General features: G+C 54.4%; 2 protein-coding genes across 5 annotated transcripts; one reads left to right on the forward strand and one right to left on the reverse strand.

Annotated features, from left to right (window-relative positions):
- Nucleotides 1–5,999: 5,999 nt before the first annotated feature.
- Nucleotides 6,000–23,070, forward strand: IDUA (alpha-L-iduronidase). 4 transcript variants are annotated; one of them, XM_006143855.3, is made up of 14 exons: nucleotides 6,001–6,291; nucleotides 7,009–7,149; nucleotides 19,228–19,313; nucleotides 19,527–19,634; nucleotides 19,863–19,958; nucleotides 20,072–20,274; nucleotides 20,355–20,534; nucleotides 20,689–20,905; nucleotides 21,320–21,532; nucleotides 21,640–21,761; nucleotides 21,855–21,980; nucleotides 22,063–22,139; nucleotides 22,559–22,659; nucleotides 22,824–23,070. In XM_006143855.3, exons 1-14 carry the CDS (start codon nucleotides 6,128–6,130, stop codon nucleotides 22,928–22,930), a joined length of 1,941 nt encoding a protein of 646 aa, XP_006143917.1. In that variant the 5' UTR covers nucleotides 6,001–6,127; the 3' UTR covers nucleotides 22,931–23,070. The 4 variants fall into 4 exon arrangements, with proteins under 4 accessions (XP_006143918.1, XP_006143917.1, XP_027625876.1 ...); XM_027770075.1 differs by lacking the exon at nucleotides 6,001–6,291 and adding an exon at nucleotides 6,339–6,499; XM_006143856.3 differs by lacking the exon at nucleotides 19,527–19,634 and having other exon boundaries at nucleotides 6,000–6,291.
- SLC26A1 (solute carrier family 26 member 1) lies at nucleotides 6,837–12,338 on the reverse strand. The gene is made up of 3 exons (XM_006143858.3): nucleotides 12,189–12,338; nucleotides 10,262–10,880; nucleotides 6,837–9,540 (listed from the first exon to the last, which is right to left on the reverse strand). Exons 2-3 carry the CDS (start codon nucleotides 10,850–10,852, stop codon nucleotides 8,023–8,025), a joined length of 2,109 nt encoding a protein of 702 aa, XP_006143920.1. The 5' UTR covers nucleotides 10,853–10,880; nucleotides 12,189–12,338; the 3' UTR covers nucleotides 6,837–8,022.
- Nucleotides 23,071–24,327: the final 1,257 nt, after the last annotated feature.

Below are 24,327 nucleotides of genomic sequence, written 5' to 3' on the forward strand. Positions count from 1 at the left end.
ATGCAGGAATCCCGTGCCTTAAATACCATGATACTCAGTTTAAAAAAAATCAGTATTCATTTTTATTGTTTTGTACTGTGAAGGTCATTTTTGTCTCTGGCAAATTTCTTTTAATAATTTCCTTTGTCTTTGGTCTGAGCTGTTTTATTATGGCGTGTTAATGTTTTGCGTTCTTTGTGTTTTTCCTCTTGGGTTTCATTAGCACTTTTTTTTTAAGAGAGATTTTTGCTATACAGAGTGTGCACTTGCTAGAGAGACAGACAGAGACAGGAGCAAGAAATCACTCCCTGGGGGGATGATGACACAATCCCTTCTCCTCCATTCTCTTTGCAGGATTTTGTGCACGTACACACGCATCCGATGTGCTTTAAGCTGTTGGGTCTGGGACTCAAACCACAGTTGATTATGTGGGAGTCAAGCAATGTAACCATTATACCATCTGCTGGTCCTCATTAGCACTTCTTGATTCTGTGGTTTGATGTCTTTCATCACTTTTAGAAAATTATCAGTTACTACACCTTCAAATACCATTCCCGCTTCATTCTTCCTCTTAGTCCTGGCTAGGAATTCAATTACATTATGTTAGATCTTTTTACCATATATGTTTGGTAGTTCCCATTACTTTGCTTTCCTTGTTTCAGTATAAATATTTTTTTCCAATCTATTGTCCAGTTCTTTTTTAAAAAAATAATTATTTATGTAATTCCATTTTGTTATTATTATTTTTTTCAATTTCACCAGAGAGAGAGAGAGAGAGAAAGGAAAGTGAGAAAGCAAGCCACCAGGTCTGGGACTTGAACTGCGGTCAGGCATGTGGGAATCCAGTGCCTTTAACCACCACACCACCTGCTGGCCCCCTGTATCATCCAGTTCTTTAATCCTCTCTTTAGTTGGCTCTAATTTTCTGTTAAATCAATACATTAAGTTTTTGTCAGATTTGAGAACGTAATTAACATACAAAAAAGTGGACCAACTTACAATGTATAATTCAAGGGCCAGCCCTGTAGTCTAGAAGTTTAGGGAGCCAAATACCAGCTGGCTTCCTATGGTTCAAGTCTCTGAAGCTTGAAAAAATACACCATGGAACAGCAGATGGTGTGATGGTTAAGGCACCTGACTCCCCACATGGCTGATCATGGTTCAGTCCTGGACCTGATAGCTTGCTTTCTCACTTTCCCTATCTCTCTCTCTCTTTCTCTCTGTCTCTGGTGAGTGCACATGCTCTGTAGCAAATTAAAAGTAATAACAATCATAAATAAAACTAAATAAATAATTCTTTAAAAGAAAAAAAATACACCAGGTACATAAGCAAAATAGAAAAATGGAGATGTGATTGCACCCCACTAGGGGGTGCTTTCTTCCTTTTTCTTTGTCTCTCTAGTGAGTGCACATACCCTCTGACAATCAAAAAATAACGATAAGATCAAATATACAATTAAATGAAATTTGACTACGTTTTCTTCAGGTTTTTTATACTTTTTCAATGTTTTCATTTTGAAAAAATTCAAACTCACAGAAAAGTTACAATGATACTACATATTTTTCACCCAGGTAAACCAATTTTTTAAAAGAATTATTTATTTATGGGGTTGCCAGGTGGCATGGTGATTAAGGGGGCTGGACTCTCACATGGCCAACCATGGTTGAGTCCCAGACCTGGTGGCTTGCTTTCTCACTTTCTCTCTCTCTCTCTCCCCCTCTGGTTAAATTAAAATAATAAATAAAAATTTTTTTTTTGAGAGGTTTTCGCTATAGGGCGCGTGCGCTCGCCAGACAGACAGAGACATAGAGACAGAAAGCGAGAAATCACCCCCCAGGGGGGATGGTCACGCCGCAATCCCTTCTCCTCCATTCTCCTCTCGGGATCTTGGGCATGCACGCACACGCGCCCGGCGTGAGTTTTAAGCCACCGGGTCCGAGAGGCAAAGCGTGGTCGACTACGTGGGAGTCCAGCGACATAGCCATTACGCTAACTGCTGGTTCCCTAAATAATTATTTTTTAAAAGGAATTATTTAATTTTTATTTATTATTATTATTTTAATTCACCAGAGATAGAGTGAGAGAGGAAAAATGAGAAAGCAAGCAACAGGCCCAGGACTTGAACTGTGTTTGGCCATGTGGGAGTCCAGTACTCTAACCACTATGCCACCTGCTGGTCTCTCAACCAATTGTTAACATTTTGTTCCATTCTCTTTATCTCAATCTCTATGATATTATTGCTTTTTGTTTTTAATTTTCAGAGCCATTTTGGAACAGGCATAATAACTTTTACCTCTAAATATTTCAGCAGGGATCACAAAAGGATCCACTCATAACCACAATGAAATTATTTTAGGTTTTCGTCATAGGGTGTGTGTGCTCACCGGAGAGAGACAGAGACAATGAGAGGGAAAGTGAGAAATCATCTCCTCCTCCTCCTCCATTCTCCTCTTGGGGTTTTCGGGTATGCACACACATGCACCCAGCATAATATTCAAGCCACCAGATCAGGAATGTGAACTGTGGTTTGCCATGTGAGGATCCAGCACCTTAACTGCCATGCCATCTGCTAGTCCATCAAGATGCAATTATTTTTTAAAGAATTATTTCATGATGCAATTATTAAGTCACTTAATAATTCTGGAATTTGGGGCCAGTAGGTAGCGTGGTGGTTGGGATGCTGGACTTCCAAATGGCCAACCATGGCTCAAGTCCCAGACCTGGTGGCTTACTTTCTCACTTTCTCTTTCTGGTCAAATTAAATAATAATAATAAATAATAATAATAAACTAAAATGAATAAATCTTTTTTTAAATTCTGGAATTTGTCATTGATAGAATTTGGATTATATCAGTTATCAAACTGACAGAATTTGACAAATGCGGAAATTAGTCATTGGTTAAATTTTATTATGGAATATATAGTACATAGTCCTGATTGCAAATGTCCCAGTCGTATCTTTTATATTTTTTCCTGATCCAAGATCTATTCCAGCATAATGCATTGAAGATTTTTAAATTTTTTAATCTTCCTACAGGGAAGGTTGGCTTTTCTTTTTTCCTGACCCAAGATCCATTTCAGCATCATGCACTGAAGGATTTTGTTTGTGTGTTTTATCTTCTTAAAAGGAAGATTCACTTTTCTTTTGGCAGGTGGCTAGGTTACTGGATCACCTCGTTTCACTCGGGGCTTGAGGTGAATCAAAGCTGGGCTTCTGTCCTTGAAACAACAATCTTTACTTTTAGGGTGTAGCCCTTCCGGGGTATCTTTACTTTTAGGATATAGCCCTTTGGGGGTTGTCTGGTATTGCATTTTCCCCTCCCTGATGGTTTGGAATTTATACACTGTTTCTTTTTCAAATGGCTAATCATGGACATTTTTACCTTGCACTTTCAACATTAGAAGACCTAATGTTATACAATATATTAAGCGCTCTCCTCAAAATAAAAAGACCAAAGAATGGGACCAGCAGTTAGTGTAATGGCTATGTCACTGGACTCCCATGTGGTCGACCGTGGTTCAAGTCCCAGTGGCTTAAACTCACGCCAGGCACCTATGCATGCATGCCCAAGATCCCGAGAGGAGAATGGAGAAGAAGGGATTGCAGTGTGGCCATCCCCCCTGGGGGGCGATTTCTCACTTTCTGTCTCTCTGTCTCTCTATGCCTGGCGAGCGCACGCGCCCTGTAGCAAAAACCTCTCCAAAAAAAGAAAAGAAGACCAAAGAACACTGTAACTCTGATAACTCTCTTTGCAATGTACAGGCTATTACTGTCCAGTATTTTAGCTCTGTTCTTATTAGACTTTTTTCATTGTTATTTTATGCAAAGTTTTTGTTTGGGCTCACACAGGTATATTGGATTATTCTTCTGCAATAATTTACATTCTTGCTGAAGAATATGCTTTGGAAGTCTCGTGGTATAGATATTTTGGGAAGACTTCCAGTTGTTAATTTACAAGGGAATTTATTAAACATTCTTTTTTTTTTTTTTGGAGAGGTTTTTTCGCTATAGGGCACATGGGCTCGCCAGACAGAGAGAGACAGAGACAGAAAGCGAGAAATCACCACCCAGGGGGGATGGTCACACCGCAATCCCTTCTCCTCCATTCTCCTCTCGGGATCTTGGGCATGCACACACACACGCCCGGCGTGAGTTTTAAGCCACCGGGTCCGGGACGCAAACCGCGGTCGACTATGTGGGGGTCCAGCAACATAGCCATTACACTAACTGCTGGTTCCCTAGTACTGAATTCTATACTTTCTTCCTATATATACATATTTATGACAGTTTCATTTATATTGGGTCTTTGGAAAAGTCATGACATATTTTTCAATGCAAAAATGCATCATGACTTTTCTGATGACCCAATGAATTAGAGATTAACAACAATAACTACCCATAAAATAGAACCACTATTACTATATATAATAAAAGTTACGTGAAGGTGGTCTCTCTTGTGGTGTACGCACCTATCTTCAGACTGAGCTTGCCTGCGGGTAACTGAAACTATGGAGTGGGTAACATGGATATGGGGCACTATAGCGCTTCCATCTCCCGGCTTCCATTGCTGCTGTAGGGCACTCTGCTGTCAGTCTAATCATCTTGGCTCTGCAGGCAATCTGACCTTCTTCTCTGGCTGCTCTTAAAATCTTGTGATCTCTTTAGGCTTGCAGTCTTGCCACAGTATGTCTAGGTGAGGATAACTTTTTATTTATCCTGCTTGGCACACACTGCACTTTCTCTGTCTGTGGACTTAGGTTTCCCAGAAGTTCTCTTCACATCTTGCCTCTTTTGCATGGTCTTCTCTTCTAGGACTCTAATTAGACCCTTCCTGCTTTATTTCTCTACATTCTGAACATCTGTTTGTCTTTTTCTTGGCTCTTTGCTGCATTCTGAGTAATTTCTCAAGCCATGTCATTTACTTCACTAAGTCTGTCCCCAGCCTGTGTAGTGTGCTGTCTAACCATCCACTTTTTTTTTTTTTTAAGATTTATTCATTCATTCATTTATCTTAATTTGACCAGAGAGAGACACACAGAGAGAGAGAGTAAACCACCAGGTACAGGACTCAAACCATGGTTGGCCATGTGGGAGTGTCCAGCACCTTAACCACCACACCACCTGCTGGTCTCCCATTGAGCTTTTTATTTTAATAAATACATTTCATTTCTGAAAACCCACGTGTGTGTGTGTGTGTGTGTGTGTGTGTGTGTGTGTGTCTACTGCTCTTGCTAACACTTGTACTGTATGGGGCTTTTTCACAGGTTCCCCTCTCTTCTCCATTATAAGCCATCCCTTTTACCAGCGTTGTGCTGATGACCCACAATTTAAAATCACCTAAGAACTGGTAACATTGACGGACTCCAGGTAAGAGATCCTGCCATCTGAGGGGAGACAATGCAGGGACAGAGGCTTTCCACTGCTATGAGACTTCTTATTGTTGGGTGCCCTACTCATAAACGTATACGATTCCAATCTCAAACATTTACACCTTTGACCCTACCTCCCCAGGGCATTCAGGCCAGCCATCCAGCTGTCTACTTGGCTTCCCAAAGGCAGTTTGTCTCCTGACTATACCTCTTCCTTTGTCAACACCCTCTATTTCAAACAGGGGTAACCCCCCACCCCACCCCGGCCGCGTGGTGGTCACCAGTGGCTCTGCTCACGCATCCGTCCAGGCCTAGGGCTCCACTGTCAGTGTACCTCCGTCTGAGCCCTTCTCACCGTCCAGCTATGGCAGACTGGGCCACTGACCTGCTTTCGGCATCGAGGCCAGGTCCCATTAGGCTACTTGTCGGCCTCCAGGGTGGACCGGACAGTAAGGGCTCACACCCGAATTCCACCACAGGGCCAAGTGTCGTTCCAGGCGCTTTCCATGTACAGTTTTAAGTCATTTTGTCCTCCTAGCCTGTTATGTTTAGCACAACCTTTCCTAAAAGAAAGGGGAAGGAGTAGCCAAAAAGAGACCCGGCTCCAGGACTCCGCCAGGCAAAAGGGCGGGGGGGGGGGGCGCACGACCCGGAGGCGGAACCCGCGACGCGGCCCGAGCCCGGCAGCTCCCGGAGTGCAGAGGCGTGCGGCCGACCGGGCGGGCCCTGCAAGCCGGGAGCACCCCCGGACCCCCAGTCACAGGCACACATCCCCACATGCCGGCCATGCCTACCAGGTGTCCCGGCGCCGCGCTGCTCGCGCTCCTCGCGCCGTTAGGCGCGCTCCCGTTGGCGCTGGCCGAGGCCCGGCTCCTGGTGCGCGTAGACGCGGCCCGTGCCCTACGTCCCCTGCGGCCATTCTGGAGGAGCACGGGCTTCTGGTGAGCGCCCCGCGCGGGGAAACCGCGGGCTTAGGGGCCCACCTGGCCCATTTCTGCACCTTTCTTCCGGAACCCGTGCCGCCCACTCTGACCCTCTTGACCCCTGGGCCTTTTCCATTACCCTCTTGCCCTCCCCGCGCACAACACGCGCGCCAGGTGAGGACAGCAGCCCCAGGCTCCTCTTCTGGGACATTCGTCGGAATTTGGAGTAGGTACTCCCTGTGATGGAGGTCAGGGCCCAGGATCTGAGTTTGCCCAGTGACTCCCGCCTCCCCCAGTCCCCTGAGTCTAAAAGGCTGTGGCCACCGCGTTTTTAATGCTGTGGGCTCATGCTGCTGCTCTTTGTGATGGACCAGGGATCTCCCAAGAGGGATAGCTCCAGGAGTGTTGGGCATCCCTGCAGTGGGACATGACCCCATCCCTGAATGTCTCCTGCTGCTCTATGGGGAACTAAGATCCTCTCCTAGCTGACAGGGCAAAGGGCAGGGTCAAATATGGCTCTCTGCCCTCTGGGAGCCCCCATTACCACGAAGGTGAGACTTGAGGACATTCAGGGTCATTTTATTACTCGCTGAGCAAACCTGCACCAGCCCATCTGCTGGATCCCAGAGCTGGGGTGGTCATAGGCCCTGTGACAATAGGTGCCAGATCTGTGTGAAGGCCGCTGGCCAGGACCAAGGCTCAGAACTAATGCAGCCACTCCTGTTCTGTCTCCAGCCCCCCACTGCCACACAACCAGGCTGACCGGTATGACCTCAGCTGGGACCAGCAGCTCAACCTTGCCTATGTGGGTGCTGTCCCACATGGCGGCATCCAGCAGGTCCGGACCCACTGGCTGTTGGAGCTCATCACAGCCAGGTGAGTGATGCTGGGGCTGGGCATCTGGGGGACAGCTGGCCAGAGACCACCTTACAGAGATGACAGTGAGGTCAAGAGATATGGCACAGCTGGCCTCATGGGAGACCAAGGAGGACAGCCTAGGGATGGGGTGAGGTGGGGAGGGAGCATCGTAGCGGAGGGCTACGACACCAGGGCTGGTGTCCCCTGGGAGGTGACCTTGTAGGTGACCTTGTAGGTTCAGGGTCAAGTCAGCATTCCATTGCAAGTTGCTTAGTGTGCTATGTTCCCAGATATGGCTGTGCAGGGACTCTGTGCCTGAGGGCTGGGCTGAGGTGGTGTTGGTCACACTGCCTTGGCCCTGATGCTGGACCATCTGCCCCGAAGCAGGTGGCCACCCTGCAAGGTCCAGCTGGGACAGAGACAAAGGTGTGAGGAGCACTTAAATATGGCAGGCTCTTCCAGAAACACAGAGACCCTCATGCCTTGGCACAGCTGCCCACTACTACCTGGCAGGAGACAGGATGTCCTTTGAGCACCTTGGACGCGAGTAAGACCACGCAGTGTGTCAGACTTGGCCTAGCCCTTCTGAGCTCAGGCCAAGCGACTGCTTGGGCGCCCAGCATCAGGACCAAGCTGGTACCTGGCAGCAGTTGTCTCAAAGGTAGAGATTCTTCATTACTGAGTGTTTGGGGTCCTTGTGTGCTCAGAGCGCCACTCGCCCCATCCCATTTGGGGCTCCCTGGTTTCTTCAGGACCAGAGCAGCCATGGCCCAAGGCGTATCTCTTGGATGACCTTGGCATCACTCCTTGGCAAGGATCTTTGTGATGCCTTGCACTATCTGCCGCAGTCTCTCGGAAGGAGTAGAGGTCGGCGAGCGGGCCTCGGCCTTGCTAGAGGGTGGAGTCGGCAGCTGCCAGCTCCCTGCGGCGCACTCGGGCTGCTTGCACGGCACTGTGCACGCTGTGGAACAGCTGCTGCTCCTCCTGGTCCTCCCTGAGAAAGCTACCTTTCCTCAGAGTATCCCTCACTGAGGGGCTGCAGCAGGCCAAGAGCAGGGCAATGCCCAGGGCCTCATAGTCTCGGCGCAGGTCTTGCAGCATAGACATGCCAGCTGCATCCAAGAACAGCATGGGGGCACAGTCAATAATCACTGTGTGGAAGCCAGTCGCCCCGGCCACCAGCGCAGCCCTGCTGCTGACTGGGCCCGAGTCCTTGTTGTCGATGGGGTCGCTCTCACTGACCCCCACCTCTGAGCCCCGTTCCTTCCTCCTGGCAGCCCAGCGTCCAACATCCAGTCCCGTGAGGCTGTAGAGTGACCGCAGGAAAAAGTCCTTGTTGGTGTAACAGAGTGGGCCGGTAAAACGGAACACCTGCACCCCAGGCTCAGGGGTAAGCCCCTCAAACTCTGTGGTGTCCTCGTAGAAGGCTGAGTCCCCAATGCGGGCGAGGAGGGCAGCATGCGGGTGCTGTGTGCGGCCTGCCAGGCTGAGCAGCGAGAGGAGCACGCCAGCCAGCAGCCCGGCCTCTGTGCTGACCAGCACGCAGGTGGCTGCAGTGGCCACCCAGACCAATGCATCTGTCCGGCTCAGCCGCCAGAGCTGGGGGAGGTCCCTCACCTTGCGCAGGGCCCCTCGCAAGCTGACAACGATGACACAGGCCAGCACACTTCGCTGCAGGTCTCTAAAAAGTGGTGCCAACACCAGCAGAACCAGCAGTACTACAGTGGCACTGACCACGCTGGACAGTTGCGTCCGGCAGCCGGTAGCGATCTTCACCAGGCTCTTGGCCAGGGCGGCACTGGTGGCAAAGCAGTGGAAGAAGGCAGGTAGCACATTGCAGCAGCCCACAGCCAGCAGCTCCTGGTTAGCACGGACAGAGTAGCCGTGGTTATGGGCGAACATCTCTGCCAGTGAGATGGAGAAGGCCGAGCCCACGAGGGCCAGGGGCACTGCATCCAGTGCCACACGCTGCATCAGCTTGGGGTCTGGCACCTCAGGGGCCTCGAAGCCAGTAGGGATGTTGCCAGCCACACTTGAGCCAAAGCGTTCATGCAGCTGCCCAAAGTGGGACACCACTGTGGCCACCACAATGACCAGCAGTTCCGTGGGCAGTGGCACCCTGAGTCGGTGCCGGTAGCGGTCTGAGAGCTCTTTCGAGGCCAGCAGAACTACCAGGCACACGGTGCTGGTGACCACGTCGCACACGTTGGCCTGCCCGGCGTTGCGCAGCAGGCTCAGCCACGTGCTGACCACCATACCCGGCCCCTGGTGCCGTGGGACTCGCACGCCCAGCAGGTGCCGGAGCTGTGAGGTCAGGATGGTCACAGAGGCCCCCATGGCAAAGCCATCGAGCAGCGACTGTGAGAGGTAGGCAGACACAAAGCCCAGCCTGAGGATGCCCATGAGGACCTGTGGAAAGAGAGTGGTCAGGTTATCAGGCCGCCTGGCAAGAGACACGTGCCCCACGTCAGCAGTGCCAGGATGGCCGAGGGGTACGGTTGTGCACAGAGCAGGACGTTCCACTGCGGAGCTGTTTACTTCCCGAGCTGGATGTCTCGCAGGGCCTCTCTGCTTCCATCCTGTGCACACATGCACGCGCACACCAGCAGGCATGCGGACACATGTGAGTGCTGCACATGGACAGAGTTGGCTACTGATGTCACTTCTCGCCCTCTCATGCACAGGAACTGGTTTTATGTCAGAACTGAGCCTCTGGGTTTCAGACCCTCGAAAGGCATCTCCTCCCCCCTGTTTCCTGCATAGGGCACCCTCTCTATCTCCTTCCTGTGCAGATGAGGAGCTGGTAAGAGGGACTAGGAGGACAAGGCAGGCCTCGACAGGTGAGGGGTTCATGGGAAGGCAGCCTCAGCCCTTGGGTCCCATCTGAGCCACAGCCCACTGGCCTCTGGTGCCCACCCAGGCTGCAGATCTCCAGGCCAGCTCCCCACACCTTACCTCTCAGGTGTTGGTTCCTGGCCTTGGGATGCCCTCAGTGCTCCACCTGTGTGTGCTTTGTTCTGCCCACTCCTCTGAAGCCCTGGCCCTGTATCACCTTCTAGTGGCAAACACCTGAGGGATGCCCTGAGTGGCTGGGCTAGCTGGTCCCTGCCCCCGGCAGCCAACTCCTCACCTGGTAAATCCCGGTCATCAACGTTAGGGCTGTAGCAACGCGGATGGCATGGCAGTCCCGTCCACAGTCCTGTGGCCCAAGCACCAGTGTCATGGCTGAGTTGTTGAGGGCACTACTGTTGGCCCAGGGTCCTGGGCCATCCTGGGAAGGGTCAAAGCCAGCCTCCTGGAGCTCACGGTCCACCACCTGCCCCACCATGAGGCATAGCAAGCTGAAGATTCCCACGGAGACGTGGTGTGAGGTCCCCATGAGGAAGTAGATGATGTTGGCAAAGAAAGATGTGTAGAGGCTGTGGATGGGCCGCAGCCCAGCCAGCAGTGAGTAGGCAATGGCCTGTGGCACCAGGATGATGCCGATTACCAGCCCGGACATGATGTCTCCTACCAGGTACTCCCGTAGGCGGTACCGGGGCAGCCAGTGTATGGCAGGGAACAGGGCCTGCACCAGTGCCCAGGCACACGGCAAACTGCATGAGCAATTCTGTCGCAGTCTGGCCTTCAGCATCTCACGCAGGCCCTGGGGCTCTGGGGGTTGCCGTCGGACCAGCACCAGCTCCCCATCCTGCTGCAAGGCCTCATGGGATATTTCCATGCTGCGATGCCAGGTCCCTCAGGGCACCCTGAAAGGAAAGTGGGCATGGTCATGGGGGCCTCCAGTCTAGCTCATCGAGCCTAGGAGCCAGGTTCAGATGAGACACAGGAGTGGACACTCCTCATTTGTCACTAGGGGCAGAGATCAGAGGTTGCTCTCAGAAGCTGGAAGGATTGGCCAGAGAGAGGACACCAAGCTCAGGATGCGCTGAGGCCAAGTGGCTGCGCGTACCCGGCAGGTGTTCGCTCCAGGCACAGCCCCAGCCCGTTGGCTCTGCAGCGCTGCCTGAAATCTACCCTAACACCTTCAGAAGCCCATCTCTCCCAAAGAGTGAATGGGCCGAACTGCAAGTCTATAAGTTTGCCTCAGGTCAGGTGTCACAGAGACCCAGCTGCTGTGCCGCCAAACCTGAGCTCCTGCCACTCCCCATCTGGCTCCCCAACTTGGTGAGGAGTGCTGCTCCCTACCCCTTGCCCACACCAGAACCCTAGTGCAATCCATACCATCATCTTCTCCTTCTGTGGACACCTCCAGCCAGTCCCTCCACCACTGCTGCACCACAGGCCCTGGAGCTGGCAGGCAGCCCCTTTGTCAGGCCTTGGGTGCTGGGACCCCAAATCCGTGCTCGTCCCATTCACCCATCCTTGTGGCCTGGCGTGGCCAGCTGGGAGGGTGTTGGGGTAACTGGCATCCGTCTCCCCTGCCTGGGTGTCCTGGGATGGGGAGCGCCCTCTCCCTACGCGTGTGCTAAAGCCCCTTCTGACTGTACGGGGCCCTGTGGGATAGGCCTGCACCGTCCCTCAGGGCAGTCACCCAGGGGCCCAGCCCTCTGCAAACAGCTGGCCTTGGCCTTTGGGCTCAGAGAGCACCTTGGGCGGCATGGAGGCGGCACTTAAAGGCCAAACCGATCACAGGCGCAGCCTTGGGTCTGTCCTGTTTACAGGTTCCAAAGTACTCTCGTTTGAAAACTCCCCTCAGCAAAGTTAGCAAATGCTCTCTGCTCTCTCAGAGCCCAGGACACCCTGGTGCCTGGTGCCACCAACCTAAGGTGGTGCTGGGGTTTCCGTGGGGAGTAGAGGACTGGTGGTCCCCGTTTGTGGGAGCCGTATGGCGGTCCTGACCCTTTAGGGCACATTGTGAGAGTTGTGATCCCATTCGTCTAAAGTCCCCACCGTGCAGGCGCCCTGAGGGTCCAGGTGTGCCAAATGACTAAAATGCCATAGAGTCCCCCAGAGAAACCATGGGATACGGAGCATTTCTGGCTGAGCCTTCACAGCCTTGGCTCCCGCCTCTTCCTCTGCTGTGACTGAGTAGGGGCCCCAAGGATGATTCTTACCTGGAGGAGCCCCTCACAGGCTCAGTGGGCCGTGGATATCAAGGCTGGAGGACCCCAGAGCCCTCTGGCTCCTGTGCAGGAGAAGGGACAGCGGCAGGTTTGACGCCGCCCTGTGGGCAGCGCTGTGTGCTGGGCGTGCTGGGCTTGCTGGGCTTGCAGTTAAATTATTTACCCCAAAGATTGCTGAGTCATGGGTTTCTCCCAGTGAGTGTTACCTGAGAGGCTAATCCAGGGAGTTGTAGTGTAATCAGAGGCTCACAAATTATTACAGTTGTTTGGGCCTCTGATAAACTCACAGCCTCCGAGGAGTAAGACTCCAGGTGCAGCTGCTGTAACTGCAAGGAGGGGTGGGGGTTTGTGGATGGCTGGAACAGCGTGCTTGAGTGTCTGGGCTCTAGCAGGAGAGCACTTTTCAGCTCTGGGGTCTGGGGTCGGGGACAGGACCCTTCTCTACTTCCTCATCTGGGAAGGGCCTGAGGGAGGGGATGGTCTCCTGGTCCAGTCACTGGATATCCCTAAGAAGTCAAGCAAATTAAATAAGAGACTAACAGTTGGCATAATGCCTACGTCACTTGATTCCCACATAGTCAACTGTGGTTCGAGTCCTGGACCCGGTGGCTTAAACTCACGCCGGGCGCGTGTGTGTGCGTGCCCAAGATCCTGAGAGGAGAATGGAGGAGAAGGGATTGTGACATGGCCATCTCCCTGGGGGGTGATTTCTCACTTTCTGTCTCTCTTTTCTCTCTCTGTCTTTCTGGCGAGCACCCAGGCACACAGCAAACTGCATGAGCAGTTCTGTTGCAGTCTGGCCTTCAGCATCTCATGCAGGCCCTGGGGCTCTGGGGGAGTTTTTGCACCCTATAGCAAAAACCTCCCAAAAAAAAGAAGTCAAGCAAGTGTGGACCAAGCTGGAGCAGGGGGCAGAGGCCAACTTGGCACTGGGCAATCTGTTGTACCCTCGTGTGGAAAGCAGGCACAGAGCGGCTGGGGGTGTGGTTGTACATGCTTTCATGGGTGGGTACATGCATGTGTGTTGTGTATGGCTGAGGGTGGGAAGGCTGCCAGGCATCAAGACGCTATTACCAGCTCTTCCTGCTCTGGAGGCAGGGGTCCTGGTTCTGCCTGGATTCCAGCCCAGGCCCTGCCTCAGGGTGGGACCAACAGTTCCTCCTCGAAGGGCTGGGGCAAAGATAAATGATCCCTTGAAATGAATTAAACTGGTGAGCTTAGACACTTAAGGGCAGTGGCCATGGGTGGGAAAGCCAGGGTGAGCTGCTATTTATAAAATTGTCATTCAGACCTCAGGTTCCTGTCCTTACAGTGAATCATGAAGAAACTTCATCACCAGGGACCAGCAGTTAGCGTAATGGCTATGTCACTAGACTCCCATGTAGTTGACCGTGGTGTGAGTCCCAGACCTGGTGGCTTAAACTCATGCCGGGTGCGTGTGCGTGCGTGCATGCCCAAGATCCCGAGAGGAGAATGGAGGAGAAGGGATTGCTGCATGGCCATTCCCCCTGGGGGGTGATTTCTCTTTTTCTGTCTCTCTGTCTCTCTCTTTCTGGCGAGCGCATGTACCCTATAGCAAAAACCTCTCCCCCCAAAAATAAAAAGAAGCTTCATCACCAGTCCTTGAGGGGTGAGTGGGATCACGTGTAAGACTTAGTTCCTGTCTGTGGGACTACTTTAGCCCCTGGGGCTGTTCCTTAGAGGCCCTGGCACTGGAGGCAGCCTAGCTGGGACCCTAGCTACAAGCCTTGCTCCTCCTGTCCCACAGGTCCTGAGAAGGGAGCTCAGAACAATAGCCAAGAGTCTCACAGAGCCAGCTGGGACCCTGGCTGTACTCCCTCCCACCCACTGAAATGTTAGAGTGGCGGGTGCAGAGCCCAGGAGAGGGGCCTTCCATCGAGGCACCCTGGACACTCAGCCCCACTTTAGGACCTCTTTTGGGAAGTCTGCCAAGCCCTGCCCACTTCCACAGTTCTGGGCCTGGCTGAAAAAGATCACTGGCAGTGGAATGTGGGCAACATGGCCAGAAGTGTGAAGGAGCCCTGACAGGAGACATTAGCACAGTGAATACCGCAGGAGTTGGGTACCCTGCACACCTTCAGACGGCCCCACACCTGGGATGCCTTCTTCGAATCCTTGCCCTGTCCAGTCCTCTGAATTCTGAACACCCCTCCCTGCAGGACCTGAGCCACAGCTCCTCCTCCCGCAGTCTAGCCTGGCACCCACTGGTCCCTGGGGCAGCTGTTTGCCCAGCATCTCCTCAGGGCAGTTACCAAAGGAGTCTTAAAACACTAACCTCTGGGCCTGCCTCATTACCTGCAGAGGGGCAGCTGGAGAATCAAGGGAGACTCTTGAGAGCTGGGCCTGCTCCCTGGAGAAAAGCAGGGAGGGGATCCTGGGTGCACCCAGCAGGGGTGCCTGTGCAGGACAGGGTTGGGTGTCACAGAAAAACCAAGTGTAGCAGGTGGCCTCTGCTCCCTCTCAGGAAGAGGGATCAGGAATTTCCAGAGGCGCCGGAGTCTGCCTGTGCTGAGATTTTGGGCAGATGGAGGTAGTGCAGGGAGTGGACAGTGCCTGCCCCCTGTACAGTGCCTGCCCCCTGCTCCCTTCCCTTTCAGCCGCATCTCTGTAGCAAACTGGGCCGCCAAAGCAGGTGAGGAAACGCAACAGTTCACACCTGTTGCGAGAGAATTGTAGGACTTTGGGGCCTATCCCTGCCTCCCCCTTTCTCTGTGCCCTGGTGCTGCAGTGTCTAGGGGTTCTGGGCTCTGCTGCCCAGAGAGACTGCGCGGCCCCTCTCCCAGATGCAGATTTTGGCAGTTGCTTACAGTCCCCAGCATCTCCGACCTGCCTGAACCCCGATGGTAAAATTCCTGTCCAGTCCTGTGCCTCGTGATCATTTCCTTAATTTTGTTTTTAAGTCAACCATTTTAAATGAGTACAGTTATTTGGAAAGGAAACATTAGATCCCTACCACCAGTGGAAATAGGCCGGGCCAACCACTGGCTTGCTGCGTGATTCCGGATCCGAGAAGACTGAGGACCCGGCTATTGCCCCCCCACCCCCATCCGCGAGCCACGGGCGTAGATTGTCCCAGAAGGCGGGCTGGTGTCCGCCTGCCCTGCTTCAGCAACAACGCCCCACACAAACACACCCGCGGCACCCCGCCTCGGAGCACGCGCGGCCTGGGCCCCGCCCCTCGCTCTCACCCTATCCTGTCTTGCAAACGCGCCCACGAGCCATCCTTTGCAAGCACGGCCTCTGGACCTGCCGGGCTCCTCACCCGGCACGTTCTCCCCGCACCCCAGTGCACAGGCGGCTCAGCTCCGCGCCCTTACCCCGAGCACGCGCGCGACCGGGGTCCCCGCGCACTCACCAGACCCTGCGCTAGCTGGTTCCTGGCGGCGCACGCGCTCAGGCCTGGGGGCGGGGGACTTGGGGGACGAGGAACACTGCCAGAGCGGTGAATGAGGTCGTTGTGCGGCTTCCGAGGGCCCCGCCGGTGCTCTGCGCGGGGTCTGGAAGGATGGGAGGCCCTTGCAGCTTCTGGACCCGGGCTGGGTAAGGTCGGGGCTCCGTGTCTCCTACCAGACCGCTTTGCAGGGCTCGGAGTATTGGGGTGGGCTGTGCACTTGACCTCACCACCTCAGTCTTTGGCCCGGTTTGGATCTTTCAAACACCACCAGGGATACCGCGAGCCGCCGTGAAGGGAGACTTGAGCACCAACTGTGGAGTCCAAGGGCTCCTCCCCGGGGTTCCTTTGCCCAGGCTTGCCCCTGGGGGTGGTATCCTGGTTCCTGGGCGTTCCTAGATCCTCTTAGTGGGCCAGCTGACACTCAAGTCTACCCAGGGTGACAGTCTCTGTGAACGTCGAATGCTTGTGCTCCCTTTGGCCTAGGACAGTGAGCCCTGAGGCCTGGCTGTGAATTGCTCAGTGTTAGGTGCCCCAGGGTTTTCGCCCAGAGGTCTGCAGAAAAAGCCCAGAGATCCCTGGCGCCTTCGCTTCTCAGCATCATCACCTCCACCCCCATTCCCCCTCACTTACCTGAGGGACTTTGGAACCTGGCTGGCTGGCACTTAATTTTTATCCAAGCGCTTGTTCAGTTCCATTTCTTTGCTACCAGTGTGACCTTTGGATGGAGGGAAGGTGAGGCAGAGTGGACCCCTGCTGTGGCTCTGCTAGGTACACAGCCCCTGGGCAGAGGGGCTGGCAGAGTGAGCAGATGGGTGGTGGGCTTGGGCCAGACTTTCATGTGATTGAGAAGTAGGAGGGAGGGCAGGGAGGGAGGTGTGGGGTTGCCCAGACCTGCACTGTGTATGGGAGGATAACGTGGGCTGGCTAGACTGTGGTGTGGGATGCAGACTCAGAGTTGTTTAGGGCCAGATTCCACAGTCCATCCTGGTGACCCTGTGCTGGCCTCCACCCAAACATGGCCTATGTGGAACAAGCCCAGTTGCCACAAGGGGGCGCATCATTCCCACAGGCTGCCTTGCAAGATGTAGGTGGGAATATGTGTTCTAGAAGCCTTCAGACCCTCTTACCCACCTGCGTGTGTACTCTAAGCTAAACACAGACATCCCTCCCCCCCACTCCCAAGGTCACCATTTACTTGAGCTCTCTCCTCCACCCACCCCGGGCATCTGGGCAGAAGCTTCCGCAGCTTGGACCCCTGAGCCCTGATTTCCTCACCTAGTCCACCCTCAGATGGCCAAACTCACTTGGCCAAAACTGAAACCAATCTTAACTCCTTGCCTGTCCAGCTGCTCGAGCTGAAACCCACAGAGCTGTCCTGGAGTTGTCTCTCTCTGGTTCAACTCAAAGCCACCCGCGGATGCTGTCCTCTCTGTCCTGGGAATCTGTCTGCTCTGGTCTCTCCTTACTGCCTCCCGGCTTCCACCAGCCAGGCACAAACCTTCCCCAGGGTGACCACGGTGGCTCCCTCACCAGCCTTCCGCTTCCCACTGTTTCCAGTTAGCTGCCAGAAAGATCTTTTGAGAATGTCATGGAGCCACTCTGCTCAGAACCCTGAGCTAGTTCCCACATCATCCAGAATCAAGGTGCCACCTTGATAGCAGTCCGGGACCCTCATGTAACCTCATCTCCCTGACATTTGGTGGTTTTATTTCCTTTGTTGTGATTTTACCACTTTATGAAATGATTCTGTTTATCTCTGGCAATATTCCCTGCCCTGAAAGGTACTGTAGATTGGTATGATAATTAATGCATGAAAACTAACACACTCACTCCAGAGTTCTTTTGATTAGTCTTAGCATGGTATATCTTTCTTCCTCCTTTTACTCTTAACCTATTCGTGTCATTATATTCAAAGTGTGTTTGTTCTAGGCCGCATATTTTACCCACTCTTGCTTTTTCACCGAATCTGACCATCTCTGCCTTACTATACCCCAGGCCCATTAGCCATTTCTCTGTCGTTTCCTTACCAGCTCGTTCTACCTCAGGGCCTTTGCACATGCTCTTCACTTCAGTTCCCCCAGACAGCCTCATCCTTTACTCGCCCCGTCAGTTGGCAGGCCTTAGCTTCATCTTCTCAGAGAGGTCCTCCTTCCTGACCGCTGCCCTCACTCACTGCTTGTCACGTCCCTTTCACGGGACATCTCATGTGCTCTTAACGATTCATGCGAGAGGCTGGCAGGGGGCTTGGTGGTTGAGGGTGCTGGACTCCCACATGGCTGACTGTGGTTCGTGTCCCAGACCTGGCAGCTTGCTCTCTCTCTCTCTCTATCCCTCTCTGGCCAAATTGAAATAAATAAATGAATGAATAAATAAAGTTAAATAAAATAATTTTTAAAAAGATTCATGGGATTACCTGATAACACCTGTCTCTTCTTGGGACATGAGCCTTATGGAGATTGGGGCCAGCCTGGGATGAGTACAGTGTGGGAGAGGTCCTCTCCCTTTCCTGCCTATCCATGCAGTATCTTGGGGTGCCGGATCGGGGATACAGGTACTTTCAGGCCAGATTTTAGGCCCTGGTTTCTGGGAGGTACAGAGAACCAAGACTGAGCACCCTCTGGGTTCTACCCAGATCTGGTCCCATAGCCCCCACTCCCTAGTCACTGTCCTCAGGGTGCCCTATCCTCCCCACCCCTGAGCTTTATGACTGTCCTGAACCCCCAACCCAAGTCTTCCATCTCTCGAAGGCTTAGGGGTGAGGGTTCCATATCCAGACTTCCCAGTTCGTGTTAGGCTGTTGAGTGACTAATACGCTTCCAGTAGTGTCGCTGTTCTCTAAGGAGGAAGGGCCCTGCCTGAATGTGGATAGTGCTGCCCGGTCACTGAGAGGCATCATTGCCTTTCTTCTCCTTTTTAAAATTTTTTATGTTTTTAAACTAAGATTGATTTATCATAATTTTTTAGAATTATTTTATTTAACTTTATTTATTTACTTATTTTCATTTGACCAGAGAGGGGTAGAGAGAGAGAGAGAGAGAAAGCAAGAAAGCAAGCCTCCGGTTCCAGGACTCGAACTGCAGTCGACCATGTGGGAGTCCAGCGCCCTTAACTACCACGCCGCCTGCTGGCCCCCTTTTTAAATTTATTATTATTTTTTATACATTCGATTGCTATACATCATTTAGCTTGTAGAGAGAATTTACCCAACATGAAGTATACCTCAGACCAGTCCAGTTGAGAATACTATACACGTTATCAACAGGTAATAAACCATTTCTGTGTCCCACTACTGTCTTACTTAACTATTTTTCTCCCTAATTTTCTTCCCTACAAAAAAAAATTCCCCTCTTTCTCCCTCTAAGTTTTTTGCTCTAGGCAAAAAACATGTGCTCACTGGAGAGAGACAGAGATAAAGTAAGAAATTGCCCCACAGGGTGATGGCCACACTGCAGTTCCTTCTCCTCCATTCTCTCGGGATTGTGGGCAGGCACACACATGCTCCAGATGTGTTTTTCAAGCAACTGGGTCCAGGACTCAAAGTGCTCAGTTGGCCATGTGGGATTCAGCCCCTTAACCCCTTGCCACCTACTGCCTTCATAGACTGTTCTTCCTCAGGGCATCGGCTGGGCAGGGTGTGAGCTACAACTTCACCCACCTAGACAGGTACCTGGACCTTCTGAGGGTGAACCAGCTCCTCCCGGGTGAGTGAATGAATCTGCCCTCTGGACCCACATATCTCCACCCGTGAGGGCCCTGCCCACCCCCAGCTCTGCCCCCTCTCTCTTCTGAGCTGCCTTGGGTCCTATCCGGTTATTGCCTCAGGACCAGCCCCTGAGGGGTGGTGTCCAGGCCTGGTGGGCGTGGGTGTTGTGCAGGTGGGTGGGCTGTGGGGCAGCCACCGCTGTGTGTTACAGGATTTGAGCTGATGGGCAGCCCCTCGGGACGCTTCACCGACTTTGAGGACAAGCAGCAGGTGTTTGAGTGGAAGGACCTGGTCTCTCTCCTGGCCAGGAGATACATTGGTGGGCAGGGTGCAGGTCCCACAGGGGGCATCCCAGAGCAGGCTTTCCTCCCCCCACCCTGGGCTTCCTGACAGGGTAGGGAGGCCAACTTGGGTGGGGAAGGACTTGTCTCAAACCAGACACTGCCATCACATCCAAACCTTCAGTCGTGGGCACCATCCCTGGGAGTTGCAGTCCACTCCCACCCTGTGGGGTGGGGTCTGCACATGACAGCAGAGACATCTGCAGGTAGGTACGGGCTGGAGCACGTTTCCAAGTGGAACTTCGAGACGTGGAATGAACCTGACCACCACGACTTCGACAATGTCACCATGACCATGCAAGGTGGGCAGTGCTTCCTGGGGCCCAGTTGAGCTTTGGGGAGGACAGGAGAAAGCAGAGTGCAACTGCTGGTTCCTCGAGGCATGGACAGGACACCAAGGCCGCTTCCACCTCAGGGTTCCTGAACTACTACGATGCCTGTTCCGAGGGTCTTCGAGCTGCCAGCCCAGCACTTCGGCTGGGTGGCCCTGGTGACTCTTTCCACCCTCCACCACGGTCCCCACTCTGCTGGGGCCTCTTGGAGCACTGTCACAATGGTACCAACTTCTTCACGGGGGAAGTAGGCGTGCGGCTGGACTACATCTCCCTGCATAAGAAGGTGCGGCCGGTCCCCTCTGCCTGCCCTGCGACTGTGTTGCATGAGGTGAGCCTCAGGCTGAGGCCGGGCACTACCTGCAGGGTGCCGGCAGCTCCATCTACATCCTGGAGCAGGAGAAGGCAACCATGCAGCAGATCCAGCAGCTCTTCCCCACGTTCACGGACACCCCCGTTTACAACGACGAGGCAGACCCGCTGGTGGGCTGGTCACTGCCACAGCCATGGAGGGCCGATGTGACTTACGCAGCCTTGGTCGTGAAGGTGGGCCTGCCTTCTGCCCTCTGCCCTTGCAGATCTGCATCCAATCTAATGCGTGCCCCTCCCACCACCGTGAGGCCTTAACCCCCTAGGAGCAGGAGGGAACTGTGGTCACAGCGGCCCTGGTCCCAGCCGCCCTGGATGCCCATCAATGCAGGTCATTGCGCAGCACCAGAACCTACTAGTGGCCAACACCAGCTCCTCCGTCCGCTACACTCTCCTGAGCAACGACAACGCCTTCCTGAGCTACCACCCACACCCCTTCTCGCAGCGCACCCTCACTGCCCGCTTCCAGGTCAACAAAACCCATCCACCTCACGTGCAGCTGCTGCGCAAGCCAGTGCTCACCGCCATGGGGCTGCTGGCCCTGCTGGGTGAGTTCTGCCCTGTGTTTGTCTGTGCGGGGTCGGAATGGAAGCATGATGCTGACCCCTGGGGCTGGGTGAGGACCAGAGAGGGAAATGAGTGGGGCTGGGCACAAATGTCTCCCAGGACAAGGACTGGCTTGTGTAAAGGCCCTGAGGCAGAGGGAGCGTGGCCATGCATTATGGGGTGGGGGGCCGAGCACACCTCCAGCTGTGTCTTGTTTCTTTGGGGTTTGTCCTCCCAACTCCCTTCTCCCTCCTCTCAGGCTCTGTGGGCTGCAGAGGTTGTGGTATGACCAGGACCTCCCAGCCAGGGTCTTCCTTTACCAAGGGGAACAGATGCTGGGAAGCTGGGGGCTGAGAAGGCAGAGGCACACGCATCTCTTGTGATCACAGCTCTCCCACCCTCCCCTGTCCCCGCAGATGGAGAGCAGCTCTGGGCTGAGGTGTCTCAGGCAGGTACGGTGCTGGACAGCAACCACACTGTGGGCATCTTGGCCAGCGCCCACCAACCCAGCAGCCCCACTGAAGCTTGGCGTGCCACGGTGCTCGTCTACGCAAGCGACGATACTCGTGCCCATGCCAACCACAGCGTGGCTGTGACACTACGCCTGCAGGGTGTGCCCCGCAGCCCAGGTAAGTGTGTGTGTGGGCTCCCAGGGAGGTCTCTTGCCCTACTAGTGACTGGTGGGATGGGCCCTGCAGGGACAGGGCTGGCAAGGCCTCAGCATCTGGCTCCACAGGGCTCGTCTATGTCACGCACCGCCTGGACAACCAGATTAGCAACCCTCATGGTGAGTGGCAGAGCATGGGTCAGCCAGCCTTCCCCTCCCCGGAGCAGTTCCGGCGCATGCGTGCATCTGAGGTTTGTCAGGGTAGGATTAGGGCAGCACCTGAGGTCCTGAGGGGGGTCACCGACTCCTCCCTGAGGGCCCTGAGGACCTGCCATTATGCCCAGGACACAGTAGCTACGGCGCCACGCCCTTTTCCCGATGGCGGCCACCTGACGCTGCACCCTGAACTCCCGCTGCCCTCACTCCTGCTGGTGCATGTGTGTGCACGTCCTGAGAAACCACCAGGCCAGGTAAGCGGCCACCTTCCACAGCCACGCAGCTGCCTTCACTTAGCCCTCGCCGTACCCCATCGTGGCACCTTCCTTCCCTCAGGTCACGCAGCTCCGCGCTCTACCCCTGACCCGAGGGCAGCTGGTCCTGGTCTGGTCAGATGAGCATGTGGGGTCCAAGTGCGTGAGTGGGGCCGCTGCCCCTCCCCTGCCTGGTCCTGAGTGCCCTGTCTTTGTCTTCACCCCAGCTTCGTGGGACCGCAGTGTCCCTCTGGTCGCTGTGCTGTGGCTGGCCAGTTCCCTTCCTCCACAGGCCACACTTCTCTGTCCTTTGTGCCCCATGGCACTGCGCACACCTGTGCGGACTCCCATGGTCTCACGCCCTGTCTGGCGGGGTGCCCGGCCCCTCCGGTGGATATCTGAAGGGAACAGTTGAGCTCCAGTCCTCTGCTTTCAGCCAGTGGCCCTGTCATCATTGCAGAAGTGCCCAGGGGTGGGCCTGCTGGGAGAATAGGGCTGTGAGTCCATCCCGCTCTGCCTACCCCAGGCCTTCAGGGGCCATCTGGACCCCAGCCTTGTCCCGAATTTGACTTCCGCAGGTGCCTGTGGACTTATGAGATCCAGTTTTCCCTAGATGGGAAGGTATACACCCCAGTCCGCCGGAAGCCATCGAACTTTAACCTCTTTGTGTTCAGCCCAGGTGCGCCCACTACCCTCTGCCCTGTCCTCAACCACTCCCATCCCTGGGCCTTGGCACTGTTCTGGGTGGGTGGGATCCAGGGCCTTCCGAAGCCCAGAGTCTGGGGCTTTAGGGACCCGGGTGGACACGCAATCAGGAACAGGCGTGCACCTTTGTGTCCACAGACTCGGCTGTTGTCTCTGGCTCCTATCGGGTTCGAGCGCTGGACTACTGGGCCCGGCCGGGCCCCTTCTCAGACCCTGTGCCATACCTGGAGGTCCCTGCCCCATGAGGACTAATGGTGCCAGTGCCCCGCAAGCCTGTGCTGGCCAGTGAACCGGGGCAGCCACGAGACAGGGTAGTCCAGTCAGCCGCCAGCTCCACTCCCACCTGTGCCCCACTCACCCCCTTAAAGTGCCTTTCTACTCGTCAGTCTTGGGGTCGGCCTTCATGGACCAGCTATGGGCAGATGTGGGGGCTGGCATCAGGGTACTGTGGAGGGTGATGGTGGGTACCTGCCTAGAGCCCCCCCACCTCGCCCCTCAAGAGTCCACCTGCCCCCAGCCCGGATGGGAAGCAGTTGAATTGCTTGGGGAGCTGAAGGGCGCTACTTATGCAACTTGGAGAGCTGAGCTCAGCTCCACCCTCCCCTCCAGGAGTCTCAGGCATGGCCCTGGGTGTGGTGGGCCCCATTCCTGCCCCTGCTTTCCTGCCTGCCCTACAGAGTGGGGAGCTAAGTTGTGGAGGGTGGGCTGGGGAACCCCTGCCTGGCCCAGACTGGCCAGCAGTAGCAAAGGCCAGTAGCATCTGCACCATGTCATCCTACCGCATGCCTGGCCAGGAGGAGACAGATGGCATGCCCAGCTGAGGACCATTTGTTGACTGATTGCAGAATGTGGGCAGGGAAGCCACAGGGATGGAGCACAGCCCCTGCCCTGGGAAGACAGAAAGACGTGGGAAAGGCACCTGGCCCAGAGCGAGCCCCTCTGCCTGGGGACACGGCCTGCCAGTGGCGGAGCCTCAGGATAGAGGCCCCAGTCTCACAAGTTCCTCTCTCCAACACCTCCCACGGCTGCCCTTGGCCCAGGAGGCCAAAACCTTTTACTGGAGGTCACCCTGGAAGTCATCGTCCTGGGGCTCAGCTGGCTTCTCTGCAGCTGCCCGCCTTGTGTCTAGGTGCAACGTTCATCACCTGCACCCCCAGCTAGCACAGACCATCCACTCCTGCCAGATGCCTTATTTTGGGAAAGAGACTTCTTTCTTTTCTTCTTCTCTTCTTCCTCTTTTCTCTTCCTCCTCCTCCTCCTTCTTTAGTTTGCTAGAGGGCACATGTGCTCGACAGACAGGCAGTGAGAGGGAGAAGGCAAGTGAGAGAGCACCCCTCATGGAGGATAGTCTTGCCGCAGTCCCTTCTGCATTTCTCCCTCCCTTCAGGATTTTGGGCACACATGCACGTGCTCCCAGTGTGTTACTCAAGCTGCCAGATCTGGGACTCGAACCATGTGGTCAGCATTATGGAATCCAGCCACCTGAACCACCATGCCACCAGTGGCCCAAGAGATATCAATTTGACCATACATACTTCCCCCTGAACCCCAAAGCCATCCCCTGTTCGCCATCTCTCTCCCCATGTTGGGGCCTCGGGGGGCCCAGATCTCCTCCCTTGGGCTGGCCCCTTGTGTCTCTGTG

The sequence above is a fragment of the Tupaia chinensis genome, unplaced genomic scaffold (genome assembly GCF_000334495.1).
Source record: "Tupaia chinensis unplaced genomic scaffold, TupChi_1.0 Scaffold000111_1, whole genome shotgun sequence".
Lineage (NCBI taxonomy): Eukaryota > Metazoa > Chordata > Mammalia > Scandentia > Tupaiidae > Tupaia > Tupaia belangeri.

Coding starts and splice junctions, on each gene's coding strand:
- IDUA (XM_006143855.3), top strand. CDS start 6,128: ATGCCGGCCATGCCTACCAGGTGTCCCGGCGCCGCGCTGCTCGCGCTC. Junction 19,314..19,526: donor GGTGAACCAGCTCCTCCCGG/GTGAGTGAATGA, acceptor TGTGTGTTACAG/GATTTGAGCTGATGGGCAGC. Junction 19,959..20,071: donor TGTCACCATGACCATGCAAG/GTGGGCAGTGCT, acceptor CTTCCACCTCAG/GGTTCCTGAACTACTACGAT.
- SLC26A1 (XM_006143858.3), bottom strand. CDS start 10,852: ATGGAAATATCCCATGAGGCCTTGCAGCAGGATGGGGAGCTGGTGCTG. Junction 9,541..10,261: donor TGATGACCGGGATTTACCAG/GTGAGGAGTTGG, acceptor CTCTTTCCACAG/GTCCTCATGGGCATCCTCAG.